The following is a 19,475-nucleotide window of genomic DNA, read 5'->3' on the forward strand; positions in this document are numbered from 1 at the left end:
AAAAAAGCTGAAGAGAAGAACAGTGCCGTCAGTGCTTAGGTTACCTGGCAGCCGAAAACGAATGTTCAAGATTCAATCTAACAGCAAAAAATTGGACCAAAGCTTTGGGAACAATTTTGTTTTTTCTTCAGATGATTTTCCACTTTTCTCTCAAATTGCTTTCAATAATTATTTTGCACTCTGTGGCTTGTTAGCATGTGTGGGCTTTATACTAGTCATAATTCTATCCAAACAAAAACTCATCACCTCTAAAGATAGCTTTTCCAAGCCATGCTTATCTGAAGAGAAGGGTGGCAGAGCAGCCGCTGCCTTCAGTGCCAGAAGGAAGCTGGGTGGGCCCCGGAGCGCGGGGATGGAGGGCCGGCTGCATCCCGGCAGCACTGTGAGAAAGCCAAAAACCGAGGCTTTCTGAGGAGGAGCAGTCAAATCAGGCAGTAGCCGTCACGACAGCCACAACCTAGGTTATCTCAATCAGATCAGAGAAGAAAGAGACAGTGAGAGCATAAAGCTAACGGAGTAGTTGCCAGCTTAGAAGTCAGAAAAGTACCTTAAAATGAGTTCCATTCAGCTCTTAATTTACATAGGATCCATTAAAAGCATGCTGGGTTCTACAACATGGCGAAGATGTTACAGGGATGATGATGAAAGGTAGAATAACACACAATACCCAAGAATATAATACCCAAGAACCTTTGAGAGAGTTCACCGATTTAACTAGAGGGGTGTTTATGCTATGATTTAAATGCCACCTTATAATTAAGACAGCCAAAGCAGCTTTCAGATATAAAATAAGTGAAGGACAATTAATGCTATGCCCAGTACAGGGCAAAAAAATTGAGGCTCAGAAAAACAAATCTACTCCAGAACACTCAAATATTTATTGAGCATGTATTATGTGCTATGCACACAGTTAACAAGAAGAATAATCCAGGGGCTATTAATTAATCCATTCAATGGCAGGTAGTCTGTTAGGTACTGGGTATATAACAATGAAAAGAAAGCTATAAACTTGACTCTCAGAAAATTTAAGGGATCATTATGAAAAGTACCAAAGTCAAGGTTGTAGCAAGGAAGAAACTCCAGGTGGGAAGAAACAATGTAGGCCAACCATAAAAGTGAGGAATAAATAAGATGTGTTTGCATGACAGTGAACAACGAGCTTGGTTGGAGCCAAAAGTCTGTGCTGATTAGAGGTGGAAGAGATAAATTGAAGTCAAATCCTGGTGTGGTTTGATAATAAGGTGTTATATATCAAATTACATCATGAGTTTGAATTGTATTTAGTGATAGCATTACAATTATGATTCATATATCATGATACCTAACAAATAACAAAGATAGTTATCCTTTAATTAACTTTAGTGAAATAGGTTTCATTTACAACTACATCCATTTTCAGGCAAAGTGTGTATCTATGTAGGAGCCCTCAAATATCTCAAAGTACAAACAACGGCAACAGAGACCAATATTCACGAATATGCTTAGAGTGTTAGAGAGGGAAAATATTCAGCAATTTTAGAATTCACGTCTTAAGAAATGGAATATTCTTCAGAAGTCAAGCTCAACCCTTTTATTTTGCCCAAGAGTAAAACAAAGTCTACAGAAAGTAGAAGTGTCAAACCATTTTCTTCCTCAACTACTAATAGAATAGACAATGCTGCAAACATTACCTAAATATATAATCTTTGAAAACCATAAGTGTTATTTTTATAATAGGTATTACTTATAATTTCCAATGGATAGAAGAGCCAATACATAAAACTAACAATGAGAGTGGAAAAGGAAAAACGGAGAGTCCATATAGAGTTCATATCAATACATAAATGTAACATATATTTTTCATCAGAATATTAGATTCTGTGTTTCTAAGTAATCATGTAAATTATTGTAAGTAAAAAATTCTGATAGAGTATCCTTGTATTTAGAAGATCATATTTGATTCTGTGGTTTTAGGGAAGGACTTATCTCAAACTTTAGCACCAGAATCACCCAGAGGTCTTATTAACAGAGATGGTTGGCCCCATCCCCAGAGTTTTGATTCAATAGGTCTGAAGCAGGGCCCAAGAATTTGCATTCTAGGTTGCCAGGTGTTGGCTGATGTGGCAGTGGTTCTGGAACCACATTTTGGGCAACCACTGCTTGTGGAAGAAAAATATGCTTGCCCCACTCTAAGATTCAACTAGAAATGACATTTGTCTGTGTAATAATTTGATCATGCTTCCCAAATCCATAACCAATTCTGACCTATCTTAGCAGTAAGACATCCTCTGTAATTTGTTTAGTTGCACTTGTTTTTAGATTGCTTTTATGTTTTCTTGGCCTTTTTCATGATCCTGCATTGGGATCACAGGGTCCCATTTGCCCTCTTTTTGTTTTCTCCTATAGTGTGTATGTTAGGGTGAACCCCCAGTAAATCAAGAAGTATCACTATCATGATCACTTCCACAGAGTAGAATTTCTAGGATTTATCCAACACTAACCCCCTTTCCTCCTACCCAGGAGCAAACATTCTGCTGGGATTTTCTGCCTTTAACAGTAAGTAGCCTTTTGTCAAATGTGTACAATGGCCTAGAGAATATTTAAGTAGGAAGGAAGGCATGTTGGTACTCTGAGCACATTTGGACATCCAGAATTTGATTCTGCAGTCTTCCCTTTACACAGAGCAATGTGCAAAATGTCAGGGTTCCAATATTCATTTCTACCCTGATTATAATCCTTTCTTTCTAAAAACTGAAGCATATGCATATGCATATGCATGAAGTACATGAAAATTTGGAACAGAAGCTCTGCGACCTTGGACTGGCCTGTGTAGCTATTTATTCTGCTTAACTCATTATTGAATTTTAAGGTCAAATGAATGTTTTCTCAGTGCCATAAGACCAGAAATGGGCTACTGATAGGAAAACCCTGGAGGCTAAAGGTAAAAGCTTGTAGCTATCATCAAAAGGACAAGAGGTGAGCCTACTTTAAATTCAAGTCTCAGGGAGCTGAGACATTTCTGCTATTTACCATCTTGCCAGTTCATGATCAAAGTTACTCAATTAATTTGAGCAATTGCAGAAATGCAAGATTTCTGGAGAACTTGTCCCTTTACCACCTTAACACACAATCTCCTAGAAGACTGGGCCTTAGTATAAGATGCCACGGTAAGATCACATCCTTCCACTGAGTCTGTAAGCCTCACGAAAATAGAATACCAAGATCTGGGCAAACAAGTAGAAAATCAACCAGGAATTTAACTTTTAGTATAATTATTCCTAAATCTTCCTAATGTCTTTACTGACCATACTCTTTTAATACTAATTCTAAGCTAGAAAGTGAACCTCTTTAAACTTCCTATTTTCTCTCCTGTTCGATGGAGAATTAGCTGTCTTTGCACTAGTCAGAGCTATATTTTATTGCTCAATTATAGATTATTTCTTGACTGTATTATTGGTTTTCTTGTTTCTTTCCATGTACTGAGGATCACATGAAAGTATCATCATATTAACCCATCTGAGATTTTAAAGATCTATAAACCTGCCTAGTTAATGTACTGCGAAGCTTTTTCCTCTAACTTGGATATGAAGGATTTAGCAGTAAAATTGCCCCAGTAAATCTTTAATCTATTTTTGTATCTTTTCAGAAAGCATGAGTTCTAAGAAATTTAGTAATATTTAGTTACTTCTAAAATCTTTATCTTCGTAATCAGAGAACAGTAAATGCCCATTAAAGTACAGTGGGTATACAATATAAAAAGATTAGACACTGATTACATATGTTCTCTGCCCTATGAGATTCATAAATTCCAAAATGGGCATACGGCACACACACATATAAGTACCATACATGCATAGCTATGTGAGTGGTTCTGGGCAGTGGGAATGGCAAATTCTAATAAATTTACAATTATTATTAAACTTGTTCTCTCCTATTTCACAGAAAATAAAAGGAGAACCTGAAATTATCTTTGAATCACAGTCAGAAAAATATTAAACATTACATAATAGATTACATATCATTTTCCATTTTGTGAACTTCTAAAAGGCAAGAATGTTTCATGGTATGAGTATGATCTAAGGAGAATACTGTGAAAGAGATGATTATATGTCTGGGGCTGTGTTCATTTTTTTTCCAGAAGCAGTAAAGACAGTTAACAAAAAAAGCAGAAAAATAAAGCAAAATTAGATATGTAAGTTACTGCTTGAGAATAATTAATAGTACAGTAAGTGCTCACATAGTTGTTGATAGGTTCTCAGAGACTGTGACATTAAGTAGAAGAATAAGTAAAACCAATCTTACCATAGGCTAATTGATATAAATAAGAGTTAAATTCCTATGGCAATATCTGGTCACAAAAACATCACCTAACTTCTAACTAAAGACGCAAAATGTTTTTAATATTAAACATTGAAATAAATGTGAGCTATACAAACGTAAGAAAAATTAATAAAAGCAAGTAAGATATTGAATTACCAAATTTCTGGTGAGTGAGAGAGTGACTGAGGTCATAGTAGGGGTGGATTAAATCAAGGAATAAATGTTTGCAAAGTGAAAATTGTAAGGAGCACATCCTACCACCAAGCAGTTTAAAAACAATAGCAAATATGGCTGGGTTCACTGAGCATTTTCATACCAAATTGTTGTCGTACATTTGTGTGATTATCGTTTACTTGATGAATTTTTATTTTGCAGTCATTTGTATTCATTTATTCATTCCTTTTCCAACCCACTTATTCCAGTTCAAGGTCGAGGGTGGCTGGAGCCTATCTTGGCAGCTCAGGGTACAGGATGAGAACTAAGACTGGCCAAGATGCTATTCCCTTGCAGCACACACTCACACACACACCCACATTCACTCACATTGAGCCAATGTAGACCTGCCAATGAACCTAATGGGCACATTTTGGGGATGTGGGAAGACACTGAAGTGTCCAGAGAAAACCCACACAGATATGAGGAGAATGTGCAAACTCCATACAGACAGTGGCCCTGGCCAGGGAATTTTTTTTTCTTTTCTCATCAACATTATAACAATGCTATATTATTCAAGGGTCTGGTGTGCTGACATTATCAAAAAGACTGGAAGGGAAGCTCATAGCCAAGAGCTTTTTCATCAAAATTAAATTAATTTAAACCTTCTTGGGTGTTGTGTTTGATCCCAATAATTTTATTTACATCAAATATGGATAACTTCAGATTTTAGAATTTCTGTGTTCTAGTGTCCGTTTTATTTAAATTTAACTTGTGCCAAATTATACCATATTTTCTTGAAGAGTATCTGAGGATGAAAGCAAATGTTTACTAAAGCCATAAAAAGAAATAGAGACTATCAAAATATCCTAGTCGAACTTTTTTTTTTTTTTTTTGAGAAGGAGTCTCGCTGTGTCACCAGGCTGGAGTGCAGTGGCTCACTGCAACGTCCACCTCTGGGTTCAAGTGATCCTCTTGCCTCAGCCTCCTGAGTAGCTGAGACTACAGGTGTGCACCACCACGCCCAGCTAACTTTCTTATTTTTAGTGGATGCGGGGTTTCACCATGTTAGCCAATATGGTTCTTATCACCTGACCTTGTGATCTGCCCACCTCAGCCTCCCAAATGCCTGCTAGCATTACAGGCATGAGCCACTGCACCTGACTCAAAGTATTATTTTTTAAAAAAGCACTAATACTTAAATAAAAATATATCAAACAGAAAAATAAATAATAACAATTGTATAATATGATTTTTAGTGTTAACATTAATATTACTAGAAGTATGATTCTAAGTATTATCTTCTACAATATTTGGAAAAATTGAAACATTCTTACAGAATTAAGACACATCATCATGATGAATCTCTATCTGTGGGAATCCATTGTTAGTGATAGAACACCATGTAGAGTAAGGGAATTACCAATCACACGTTATGTAGCCATATTGGTATAAATTTCTGAGAAAAAAACCTCATTTGATTTATGGCCTGATCTGACCTCATTAAATGACTAAGACCTCTGAAACATCTGCAAATGAATTCCCCAAAGGAAATAGGAAATCTATCTATGGTTTGAGGAAATAGAAAGTTGAATACATTTACTGACTACTTATAGAGAAAAATAGTATAATTCTCATCAAATATTTTATTTCAATTTCATTTCTACTTATATGAAAACTTTGTTGTGTTTTACATTGTATGGGCTCAATCATTCTGCTAAATGTTACGCTAGTTATCTTCCCCTCATTTACACTCTTTGTAGTTTTTATATGCTTAAAAAAATGTTGATTAAGTAGCTTTCAAAATAGACTCAGGCTTACATATAAACTTTAAATATGCCATGAAACTTAAAATACATTGTTATACCATATAAAATAGAATAAAATAAATAAGTAGCCTGTAAAAATAAATTCCAGAAGTTTCTCCAACTTCTACTCAATCTTAAATCACTTTGAAAACAAATCAGATCAACATTTTTCCTAGTAAACATTTCACCTATTTCAAGAATAAATAATTATTCATTAGAATGTTTTGATTAAAACTCTTTTCCCTAGGAAAATACCAACAGTAATAATGTCTCTTCTTTTTGTTCTCACATATGTAACAAAAAAAATCACTGCATGATCATAATTCGGAAATAGTTAAGGATCAGCAAGCTTCTGCCATCCATAGGAGAAGAATCAGAAAAACGAGCCTTACAATTTGGAGGGTATTTTAGTACAAGGTATTTCCATATTTCATTAGGATTTGGTTTCCTCCTATAAGATCTTCATTCTCTCTCTGTTCAAATCTTTATGATTTTAAACATTAAACTTCCAAACTAGTCTACTTGTGGTTGTTAGTGATCACTGTCTAAAGACAAAACTGTCTAAAGATAAAAACAATTTAGTGTTGCAAAGAAATATTACTATGTTCCTTTTTTTTTTTTATAAAATATTGATTTTGCTCTTACTTCTTTTTCAGCATCTTCCAGTTTCTTTTTCTTACTCTCGGGCATTAAATCATCCAACCAGCTGAGTTCCCGCTTCGTGAACAACAAGTCCATCAACTTTCTTACAAATACCAGGGCTAACACCTGAAGTAAATAATAAACTAGTTTAAAGTGGAAAAAAATTGAAACGAGAGGTGTAGATTTGCCTGTATGGTTTTTGGTAGAAACAATTTCTATTAGGCCTGATATTAAAGTAAAAATTAAAGATATACAAACATTGTCTAGACTTCCGCTTCCTTCATTTTCTTTTCTTACTACATCCCCACAATAATGACTATGATTTTACCCAATATGAGTCTATTAAATAAGCTATTTAAAAAAAACTATAAAACGTATTTGACTATGTTTCCTTAAATACATGTAGTTAATAGTTTATACTATATTAAATGAACACTAGAACATTCTTAGCTATACTAATAATTACGAAATTATTTAGTCATTCAAATTCACTATAGTTTTTGAAGAATTTGAAACTTGCCTGAAACATTTAATACAATGTTATTTTTTAAAATCCTCCTAATTTTTCATATTTGCTAGTATCTTTAATGTTAAATTTTGGAAGAATGCATTTTTCCATCCAGCTTCAATTCATTCAGACTATCACAAACATTCAGAGTGATAGAGACAAAACTAATAGGAATCACTGAAATTCATAGGCATTCTTAAACCCTATCTTAGCACTACTTTGAGTGCCAAAACTTATGTTTTCCAATAATTGTTCAAAATGACTCTGTTGTTCCAATTTCAGTTCACATGTTTATGTTTCCAAAGAGACCAGCAAACGAGAGAAAGAGAAAAATAGTTGACAGAAGTTTCATACCATCATGGGAAAGACAATAGCAGCTCTTGAAACTTTTATTATCCACAAAAGGCCAAGGCAACTCATCTGAATAATTGTGAAGAGATGCACTTTTCGAAGTGGTACGTGCCTTAGGTATATAAAATCTGGTTGATGTTTTGCAGGCATCCAGAAGAGCTTTATCCTATCAAAGAACTAAAAGATTAAACAGACTAAATTGTTTTTAGGTGTAAGACAACAATAAAAGTAGGACAAGTTGATGTTTAATATGGTCCACAATTTGGGGTTAAATGACATACCTGGATAACACTAACTTGATATCTGGGCATCAAGACAATGGGATTGTTATGCTTACCCTCTGAAACACTACAATTTCAGTTAAATAACAGCCCACATTTTCTTGAATATGGAGATGGGTTACAATTTAGAAGAGTTTAAAAATAGAAAGCCAGTGTTAAATATTGCTACCTTGAAGAGTGGAGCCCTGTGAAGCAAAACATAATTACCATCTTCTTTTTCCTTGTCACATCACAATCTCTTCCTTTATTTGCCCCTCAGTATTGGGATTCCTGGACTCTCATTCTCTGTTTTCTTTTCTCCTGGAATAGTTCATCCATACCCATGGCTTTGACTTTCACATACTTGCTAATGATTCACAGACCTACGTCTCTGCCTTAGCTCACTCCTGAGTTCTAGACCCTTATCCAGCTGCTAAGTATGGTATTTTAACCTCCTATTTTGACTCTGCTGTTTTGACTTTGCCCCTTTAATCCCCAACAAAAGTTTAGATGCTGTCTTTATGAACACAAACATCTTAACCATAAAAATTAACCTAAATAAATTTTGTTAATAAAGTATGTTCCAGAGCAAATTTTGTTAACTCTATTTAATTTCTTGATTAACTTTATATACAGCACTGTCAAGTCATTTATATATTTTCAGTTGTATTTTATTAAAATTATTTTAATCTCAATCAATGTTATTTCTGTTTCAATCTTGCCATAAAGATAGTACATAGTATTACATAACACTGCTGTTATAGTACTTCATACCATTATGTTACAGCTTTGACTTTGAGGGCTTTTTTTAATCAAGCAAACCAATTTTTCTCTTTTTGAATTTTATAAATTAAATGCACACAGGAAGCTTAACTCTTTAATCACATTTTATTTACTAACAAATCATACTGCATGATAGTTTTATTTTATGTAGATTATTTGGTTTATTGTTCTTTGGCCAAGTTTTGCAATTGTCAGTGTTTCCAACTGGAGGCGATTATTTAGAAAATAATGGTTTCAATCACTGTCAGTCACTGTTTTATTTCATGCCATCTCTACAGTAACATCCATTATGCATTTTCAAAAAGTAATATTAGATTTTGTTTTTTAACTAATTTATTTTAAAAACCGTAGGCAATTCTCATCAAATATGTCAAATTAATATGCCAAGGAACAGTTGTCCATTGAGTCAAAATGTTAGAGTCAAAACACCCTGTTTTACCAAGACCTGCTTGTATATATAGTAGGAATCTCAAACTCAACATAAACCTATCTTCCCTTCTGTGTTCTGTGTCTTATGGCATGACATGGCCTTCCTTTCCTCAGTTATCTAAATAAGAATCATACATACATTAGTTCATTCCCTGACCATTCATTTATTCATATTCATTTATATATTCCAAAAACATTATTGAAACATTCTATCTAGGCTACTAAGTGCTGAACTCATTCCTGAATAACGTCTCTCCATTCTGTCCATGTACATGTCATTGTTTTAAAATTTCTATTTCCTAAATATTATTTAAACTTAAAAGTCATTAAATAAACAAAAACTTGGTGCACGGTGGAGGTAGGAATAGGAAAGAAATAAAATAAAATCTTCCGGCTTACAATGGAATATTTCCTTTTCTATAGAGCTAGTTTTTCCCAGCCACCATTTCTCCATTTGTGAAACTATGTTATTGCATAAGTGTACTTCAGTGTGTGGGTGCTTCAATTGTTATTGTTTAAATGGCACATTTGCTTTACTTTGGATTCCTGAAGTGTTGGAATGAATATAGATGTGGGTATATATCTGAATGCAGAAACAGCATTCATGAGAACACTGTGATCTGTTTTTTCTGCCATGTTTCACAGTGAGAAGCCCAGATAATAAGTTTCTTAATATTGCCAAACAAGCAGGTAACATAGATTCCTTCAATAGGGTAAGAGAGTAACATGCTGCTGGAACTGATGATATTCAGCATATGTTTAAATAATCATCATCATGATAAATGTATTCTGAGTTTTACATTTGGTTTTTATTATATCCTAGTATCAATATCACATTTCCCCACCCAGTTAGCTACAATTCCAAATAGGAATTTCAGCTGCCTGGGCTTGGGGCTCACTTAAATTTTCACAAACCCTGTTTCTCAGTGTGAGACCCTGTTCGTCAACATGTGCCCCAGCTTGACGTTTCATTTGTGTTCTTTAAAACTCATTATATTTAACTTATGGCCTTTGATAATGTTTTCTTCAATTTTCATTTAAAAGATTCACACCCCAAATAATTCCAAAACTTGACATTCTTGTTAAATTCTAAACCTCATGAGTATAAAATCATGTGGAATTAGAGGAGAAAATCTGTTGAAACCTATCATCAAAATGATTTTACATTGTTTCTTAAACTCTGCTGCTGTATTTATGTGAGCCTGGGGCCTAATAATAAATGCTTTTCACTTACAGATGAAATTAGTACTCATGGAACTTTTGCCAAAGGCAAAAAAAAAAAAAAAAAGGGAAAAAGAAAAACAAACAAAACCTCTTCCGTATTCTTCCCTAATGGCTTACAAAACAAATTCTATCAAACTACACTTTTCATACATGAAATTTTAAACGAGCAAGTTAAACCTAATTTGAGTAAAATCAAAACATATAACATGGCTTAACCATCTCCCACTCCCAGTTCATTTTTCCCAGTGTCAGGATGAAGAGTCAGTCATACAATCAACTTTGGGTGTTCCGTGACCTGCAATGACTTCATACTTAAGTTTGCCTCAGACTGGCAGCCAGTATTGTCTCAAGGCCTAAGTGCTGCTTCTTCTCCCAAAGTCAGAAGCTGGTTAGTCATTTGCTCAGGAACAGAGATCCTGTGCTGCCTGTCCTGCAGGTTAACTATCCTCTTATATGCTACGAACAGCAGCGAGTCTAGCTGTGTTATAGAAAAAGCTGCAATTTATTTTTGCTTTCCAGTTGACAAAATACTATACGATAAATAAGTCTCTAGTCTCTTTTTCAAGAACATTGGAGTGTTGGGCTAAATAATGTTAAATTATAAAACAAGATTTTTCAAGGGACAATTTAAGTAGAAATCTATTAGTTTGCTAGGACTGTCCTAACAAATTACCACAACTTGGCGGTTTAAATCAATAGAAATATATTCTTCCACACTTGTGGAGGCCAGAAGCCTAAAGCAAGATATTGGCAGGGCCACACTCCCTTTGAAGGTCTTAGGGGAGAAAACTTCCTTGCCCCTTCCAGCTCCAGGTGGCTCCTAGTACCCTTGATTTATGGCAGCAAAACTCTAATCTCTTTCTCCCCCCTTTTTTTTTTTTTGAGACAGAGTCTCCCTCTGTCGTCCAGGCTGGAGTGCAGTAGCGTGATCTCGGCTCGATGCGATCTTCACCTCCTGGGTTCAAGTAATTCTCCTATCTCAACCTCCTGAGTAGCTGGGATTACAGAAATGTGCCACCACACCCGTCTGATTTTTGTATTTTTAGTAGAGACTAGATTTCGCCATATTGATCAGGCTGGTCTCAAACTCCTGACCTCAGGTGATCCGCCCGCCTTGCTCTCCCAAAGGGCTGGCATTAGAAGTGTGAGCTGACCATGCCTGGCCTTCCTACATCTTCATATGGCCTTCTTCCCTGTGTCTCTCTGTGTTCTCCTCTCTTTTTTTTTTTTTTTTTTTGAGACAGAGTCTCTCTCTGCTGCCCAGGCTGGAGTGCAGTGGTGCAATTTCCACTCACTGCAACCTCTGCCTCCTGGGTTCAAGCAATTCTCCTGCCTCAGCCTCCCAAGTGGCTAGGACTACAGGTGCCCACCACCACGCCCAGCTAATTTTTATATTTTTAGTAGAGATGGGGTTTCACCATGTTGGCCAGGATGGTCTTGATCTCTTGACCTCATGATCCGCCCAGCTTGGCTTCCCAAAGTGCTGGGATTACAGGCATGAGACACACCGCACTCAACCCCTCTCCTCTTCTTATAAGGACCACAGTCATTAGATTTAGGGCCCACCCTAAATCCATGATTATCTTGTCTTGAAACCCATGTCTAATTACATAGGCAAATAGTCTATTTCCAAGTAAGGTCACATTTTGAGACTCCAGGTGGACATAAATTTTCTGGAAACACTCACTATTCAACCAATAACAGTATCATAAAAGAAATATGTGGGAAGAATTTGCCTACAGCTTCTGTAAAAATTTAGAATACACTTGTGGAGGTTTTAAAATGTGTCTACAAATTCTTTGATACTCTTCTCTTCAAGAAATAGTCTCCCTTTTCCCTTCACTTGGGTGCAAGCTGGACTTAGTGGATAGCCTCTAACAAATAGAAAACATGGAAAGACCATGTATGACTTTGAAGACTAAGTCAAAAAGTACGTTTCATCCTCTTTCTCTCTCATTCTCTTCTCTCTTCTTTCTCCTCTCTCTCTCTCTCTCCCTTTTATATTGCTCACTCTGAAGAAGTCACATTCCATGGTTTGAGGACACACTAAGTATTCCATGGAGAGGCCACTGTGGCAAAAGACTGAGTCATCTTACCAACAGGTAGAAAAAAACTGATGCCCTCATGCCCACAGTTGCGGAATAGCCATTTTGCAAGCAGATCTTCCAGCACTATCAAACCTTCAGATGCTGTGGACCTTGTCCACACCCTGACAATGACCACATGGGACACCCTGAACCAGAACCATCTGGCTGATCTGTTGCCAAATTCATGCCTAAAATATTTATTTAACCAATATTTACTTAAATAATTCATAAAGTTCCCTTTATACTTGAAACTGCCTATATCTTTATTTTAGTCTAATTTTAAAAATAATCCCATAAATATAACAGTAAAACAAACAAAACAAGGGGGAAAACCCCCAGGATGTCACTATCTCAACAAATTGTTTTTATTTCTACACCTTCCTTTACAACCCAGCTCAAGCTCATAGCTTTATAAACCTATGCTCAGTAGTTTCTTACTTTGTATTATGTTGTAAGCATTTTTGCCATGTTACTTTTGTAGTTCCTACAATTATCAATTTTCAGTGAATATACCATAGGTTACCTAATTATTTTACTGCTGTTAGAGAATTGGGTTGTTTCCAATATTTTAATAGTATGTGTTACAATGAACATCTTTGTACATAAAGACTTTTCCTATTCTTACCAATAGATGTCCATACACATGATTAAAGTGTCAAATATTATAAATATTTGGATATATATTGAAATATACTACTATGATTTTTCTAAAAATGCTGTAAAATCTAAGCCTCTTACAGTTTTAATATACTTATGATAAAGAAAAGTACCATAAGATTATGAACCTTAGATGCTGGAGAGAATCTTCTTTGACTTTTGTAACTCTGACAAGTTTGAAGAAATTTAATTGTGGTCTAAAAGCTGTTCCTCAGGTGGTGTCATTTTCTCAGCTGTCACATGACTTATCAGTAGACCTTAAGGTCAGTCATCACAGATGTGCCTGTAGTACTGTAAGTAATTTACCTGAATTCCCTTTAGAGATGAAGCACCCATATAAAGAAACACTCCATATAGCACTGGCATGGGAATAAACTGTAAAAGAACAATTGGAGAAAAGGCAGAAATCATTTTCAAATATATTATGGTTTTGCATTTATCAAAGGAAAAAACAGGGAAAAAAGGCATTTTTGAATAGAAACAGTATAGTACAGATTCAGAAGACAAGGATTCAAGTTCCAGCTCTAGCATTTTTAGCTGTGTAACCTTAGGTAAGTTACTTAGGCTCTCTGTGCCTTAGTTTCCCAGTGTCTAAAAGGAGATGATAACAATAGGGTTGTTTTAATTATTTAATAGGTCAAAATCTATTTTTAAAAACGATGTAGTATATAATGAACAATAATATTATTATTATGCCACTTTGGAGACAACTTGAATTTTGTTTTACAAAGATAAGATATTTGGATTAAAGGTAAAGAGTGAAGCTAACATTTAGATGTGTTTCCTGTATTATGCCAGGTATTTGTAAATATATGGATAATTCAGATTTTCTCTTTTATTGGAATAGTTCACATCATCTTATGTCTATAAGATAACTACTTATATAACAGAGATTAATTCATGCAAAGGTACTTGTGTTAATGATCAAATACAAGCAAACTAGTGTAAGTGATTAAATAATTTAATTAAAATGTCAAATTGTAGGCAAATAAAATGTGTTGTAATTTATAGTGCAATTAACAAACCTTGGAAATATCTGACAAAATTACATGACAAAATAATTACTAGTTAATCCTCTTTAAAATAGATTTCAAGTTTTGTGTGAAAAAAATCAGTATATGCAATGATGATGTCCAGGCAGTGGTTTTATAGAGCACTTAAAATGGAAAACTGCATATGTGACTATAACAAGGCTCATCCCTTCACCTCTATCTCTTATTAATAGTAAGTAATATTAACTGCTAATATATTTATCCACTGACAAGAAAATAGAATCTTTGTGAATGCCTGTAATGAATTTGGGTCACAAGTCAGTCAGAAACAATGAGTGACTTTTTCCCATAGCTTGATCACCATTTCAAAATTGTTACAATAATTTACTCATCAATTTTTATTTTGCCAGACTAAATTTTTATGTATTTAAGGGTTTTAAAATATAGGACATAATTTCCCTCCCTTAGGTTATGAAGAATTATATAAACATGGTTAAGAAATTCATCACTTTCATCACATGCCACACAATATTTGCAAATTTATGGCTCAGATTCAAATGAAAATTTTAAATGATGATAAATATATTCTTCTTTCTCTCAAGTTCATAAAGACAGATTTTGTTACCTTCAGAATACTGGTCATAAAGACTGATGAACCCATAAGAATAAAAATCATAAGCCCAGTAACCCTTTGCTCCCGAATGCCGAGAAATTTGGGTTGTTCTCCTGGAGCTGAACATTCTGATTCCAGTTTTAGGCTATTGACATGAGTGATGGAGAGGACTGTGGCAGCCACAAACCATGGCAGGCCCATGATGGAGCATACACCGAGCATGACAGCCACCATTAATAGGTCCAGATGGTACCCACAACCTTTCTGTTTAAAAAAGAAAGAAAGAGAGAAAGAAACTGTGTCAATAACAGGGCTATGGGTGGCCTAACTGCGAATAGAAACCACTTCCTGATGATACTCAACGAGCCCTTCATATCAGATCTCCTAGAGTAACTCTTAAACATTCAGTTTCCATTTGCCCTCTTTTGTCTCATTGGATGACTTTTATTAGAAAAAATAATATCGTGGAGCCTAAGCTCCCCTGTATAGTCATTTTTTCCTTAATATAGTGCTATCTTGTTCTGATTTGTTTCAGTTTCAGCACTAGACAAATTAAGTCCCTCCTTAGAAATCAGTTTTTTGTTTCCTATTTCCACTGTTATGCTACTCCACTGTCACTGATCTCCAGGTGTTGCAAACTAAGTGCCTCCTAGGACCAGGTAGGAAATGTAAAGGAGGAAAAATAGGTGCAATGGGGTGTGTGGAAACTGACCTCTTGCACAGACAGGGTGCTCTCTGAGGAGGGATATCAAAGATAGGGAAGAGCACTCCCTCCATACCCTGTAGGAATCAAAAGTGTAGAGCCTCAGAAGCAGCCAAAGGGATGGCCTATTTTATGTTCCACCTTTTATTTTTAATTTTTAGTGACTGCTTCATGAGAGGCAGTATAATAAAGTGGTTAAGAATATAAGTTCTGGAGTCAGACTGCCTGGAATGAAATGCTAGCTCAACCAATAAATCACTTAAGCTCTTGTGCCTCTTTTTCCATATCTGAAAAATGATAATGATGATGATAGTAGAAGGTACCTCACTGGACTGTTGTGATAATTAAATTAGTTGATGTTGTAAATCATTAAGAATAATATCTGTTGAATAGAAAGCGACCAGAAAATGTTAGGTACTATTATATTCTAGTGGTTAAACAATAAATGTTTCTTTTGTACTAATTAGGTTTCAAGGCTCCTTAATAAAACTATTAATATGTTTCTTAAGAGCAGATAACTTATATAATTTCTCAGTATTTCCTCTAGTTTTTAGCACAATCATTGGCACACAATAAGCAATCAATAAAAGTTACAAATTGACTTTTTTGAAAATGAAATACGCATCAAACATTTCAGAATCAAATTTAGTAAGTGTAATTTTAAAATAAATACAGCAGTTAAATTTGTTATTATGATCATGAGCAGAAATTACCAATTCTTATAGGAGAATAATAGTCTTTTTTAGAAGTAGTTTTATATAACTTCAAGCAGTTTGTAGTCAATACGAGAGCTCTTATAGCCTGGAGTGTGAAACACACTATTTATTGCATATTTGTCATGGTAGTCTTTTCTCTGTGATCTTTTCTTGTTTTCTTAGTAAGAAGATTCTTAAAGTCAGTTGTACTTTCTTTCCTTTCTGCTCATCCCTTCCAAATTATAAAAGGGCAAGAGATGATAGTGAGGAGAAAATGACAGTTATGTACCTAAGGACCTGTTCCTCCTATGTTGACACCAAAGCAATGGTAACCTTCATTGGTTCAGCTTACTGGGGCAATACTACAATTCACCAAAATATCTAACTCAATTTCCTGAATGAATATGACTCTGGAGACTTCTCTTTGCAAGTAACTCAATAAAGAATTTTATTAGTAAGAGTTGAAGAGTAGGAAGAAAAACTGCCTGGTGTCAGCATAACCAAAAAAGCATAGGAAAAAGTTTTGCCAGGAACATAATATCATCCCTTGGCCCTTTTGCAAAACATTTTGGAAGATGTAATTCCATAGAATAGAACTCAGATTTTGGTCCCTTTAAAGGACAATGTCTTAAGCAGTTTGAGAAGTGTTTTGTCCTAGCAACTCTGGAGTGAGAAGGATGTAGAACAGGGAAGGACCTCATACTTAAGCCTCTCCCTCTGAGGGAGTACAATGTGAATGGTGCCCCCTTGGAGCTGTTTTGCAAAATTATGGTACTGCTAAGAGAAAATGAAAGATGTAAGAGGAGCTGGTGGCTGTGAGATGAGCATCAGAAGAGGGCAGAAGACAGGGGGCCTTGAGAGTCAGGCTTGTACTTTTTAGCACACCTGGACTTTCTCAGAGTCCACATTCACTACATCTCAATAATATGAGGGAGACCTTCGTCATGATAGTGATTTCCAGTAGCTCTTATTGAATATTTTAAAAATATGATACAAATGTAAACAGTGGGATTCTGAATTGCAGGAAGTAGGCAAAATAATTCTTTCAGAGGAAATAATTGCTTTTCTAAATTTATAAAGCTAGTTTTGTAATATATAAATATATAACAAAAACAAAAATATAACTTCCTCTAATTATGCTGTACAACAATGGGAGCATCTTGATTTAATGTAAACCAAAGGAAATAAATAAAGCAGTTCTTGCTCTTCCCCTAACTAACCAGTATCCTTCTTGCCTTTCGTTTAAAATGTCTTTAAAAACTTGGACTTTGTAACAAAATTATTAGCTGATAGGCATGCCAGCCAAAGATAAGTATCCCTTTGTCAGACAGAGAACTCTACACCTTCTAACATATTTCTGTAGACTTTTTTCTCAAATAAAGACAGAGCTAGAGCTTTTATTCTCACATTCATCCATGAATCACAGGAAATGGACATATGGGAGGAAAAGGGAGCATAGCAACAGGTGATGCTACACCAGACCCCACTAAAACCAACATGCAGCAAGACAAGAGGCCAGCCAAGAGGACCATCTGATACCCAGATGCCACTGCTGAAAAAATTCATTTCAAAGCTTGGCAGCAATTTCCTGCATCTGTCAAGTTAACCACATAAAAGACTATAGATTGACATGAAGAACCAGGCTGACAAAGAGGGCAAAAAAGAACATATCAAATGCCATAATCATCAAGAGAATATGGTGCCAAATGAATGTTGCAAATGCATTCATTTACTCAAGTGATCCGGGATTGTATTGCTGTTTATTAAAAATGATGTCAAAAGAAGCCTGAACTGTCTACAGAAACATGTAGAAAAGCCCACAGTTGTATCTTAACAGAAACTTTCTTTTTTATAAGATTATATCTCTCTTTTCACATTTAGAGAATGTGCTTTAAAAAACCCAAGTAGATATTTTTAATGCTTTTCAAAGGGATTCAGTTAACTTATGCCTAATCCACTTCTCTAAGGGAGAAACAAACAAACAAACAAATGCTAGAGAGAGTATGGATTTATATGTACATTTATGTATAATATATATGACACTTCACATTCTCAAATTTTTATATTTGCCTCTTCTGTCACTCTGGAGCCATCCAAAGGATCATAGGATGCAATGAGTTCGAGTTTTACTAATTTTGAGCTCCCCCATTCTTCGGGAGTAGTAAGCCACCTATGCAGTGCAGCACAGCTTTATTGTGTACATAGTGACACTCATGAAATAATAAAAACATTTTTTTTTTTTTTGAGACGGAGTGTCACCCCATCGCCCAGGCTGGAGTGTAATGGCATGATCTCAGCTCACTGCAAACTCTGCCTTCTAGGTTCAAATGATTCTCCTGCCTCAGCCTCCCGAGTAGCTAGGATTACAGGTGCCCACCACTACGCCCAGCTAATTTTTGTATTTTTAGTAGAGATGGGGTTTCACCATGTTGGGCAGGCTGATCTCTAACTCCTGACCTCGTGATCCACCTGCCTTGGCCTCCCGAAGTGCTGAGATTACAGGCGTGAGCCACCGTGCCTGGCCAATAAAAACATTTTTATCAGCAGGAGAAATATCATCTAAAAGAAAACCAACTACTAGTTCTGGCAATAGAGGTGAAGAAAAAGTAAAAAGATCTAAAATATGTTTGTGAGAGATAAAGAATGAAATGAGGAATTCTGAGTTGACTTGGGTATATGTAGACTTAGATACATGATGTGGAGTCTACCAAGTGTTTGATACACAAACTACAAAACATGATTCATTAAACAATTTTGGGGAATGCTCCAACCAAGGCAAAAATGGGTTTTCAAGTGAGAAAAGAAAATTAGTAAAAGCTGAAAACGCTTTCACAAGTGGTTAGCTTGTGGTCTGGTGATATACTCAAGAAACACATCTTTTAGTGAAAATGTGGTTCAAGTCAAAGCCAGGAGACTTTGCAAACATTTCAGTGAAGCAACAGGCGGGGAGAAGGACTATGGAACAAACCGTTACTCTGAGTAAATAACATTCTGAGAAGGTGATTTTGTTGTTGTTAACGGGAAAACCAGTAGCATCAGACCACACTCTACAGAAGCATATAGGAGACAAGAGTTATGGGCCCAATAGGAATTCAATGTAGATGAAATACGTCTTCACTGGAAGAAATTTGCTTTAAAAGTATTCATATCTAAGAAGGAGGATGGAGAGTTCAGATTCACAGTGGCCAAGAACAGGCTGACTTTTCTGCCTGTGGCCATATAGCAGAGTTTATGATTAAGCCAGATTTGCTGTATCATTTACTAAATCCAG

At 35.4% G+C, this 19,475-nt stretch overlaps 1 protein-coding gene across 3 annotated transcripts in view; it reads right to left on the reverse strand.

Moving 5' to 3' along the window:
- The window catches only part of SLC4A10 (solute carrier family 4 member 10), a 270,598-nt gene that overhangs the window by 13,262 nt on the left and 237,861 nt on the right, over positions 1 to 19,475 (reverse strand). For 2 of the 3 annotated variants that reach the window (XM_032755567.2, XM_032755570.2), the window contains 4 exons: positions 14,819 to 15,070; positions 13,508 to 13,576; positions 7,765 to 7,938; positions 6,906 to 7,028 (listed from right to left, as the gene is read on the reverse strand). In XM_032755567.2, coding sequence (XP_032611458.1) covers positions 6,906 to 7,028; positions 7,765 to 7,938; positions 13,508 to 13,576; positions 14,819 to 15,070 — 618 coding nt within the window. The remainder of the gene's footprint in view (positions 1 to 6,905; positions 7,029 to 7,764; positions 7,939 to 13,507; positions 13,577 to 14,818; positions 15,071 to 19,475) is intronic. The other variant, XM_058441626.1, reaches the window with a different exon arrangement.

The sequence above is a fragment of the Hylobates moloch genome, unplaced genomic scaffold (genome assembly GCF_009828535.3).
Source record: "Hylobates moloch isolate HMO894 unplaced genomic scaffold, HMol_V3 SCAFFOLD_1, whole genome shotgun sequence".
In the NCBI taxonomy this organism is placed as follows: Eukaryota; Metazoa; Chordata; class Mammalia; order Primates; family Hylobatidae; genus Hylobates; species Hylobates moloch.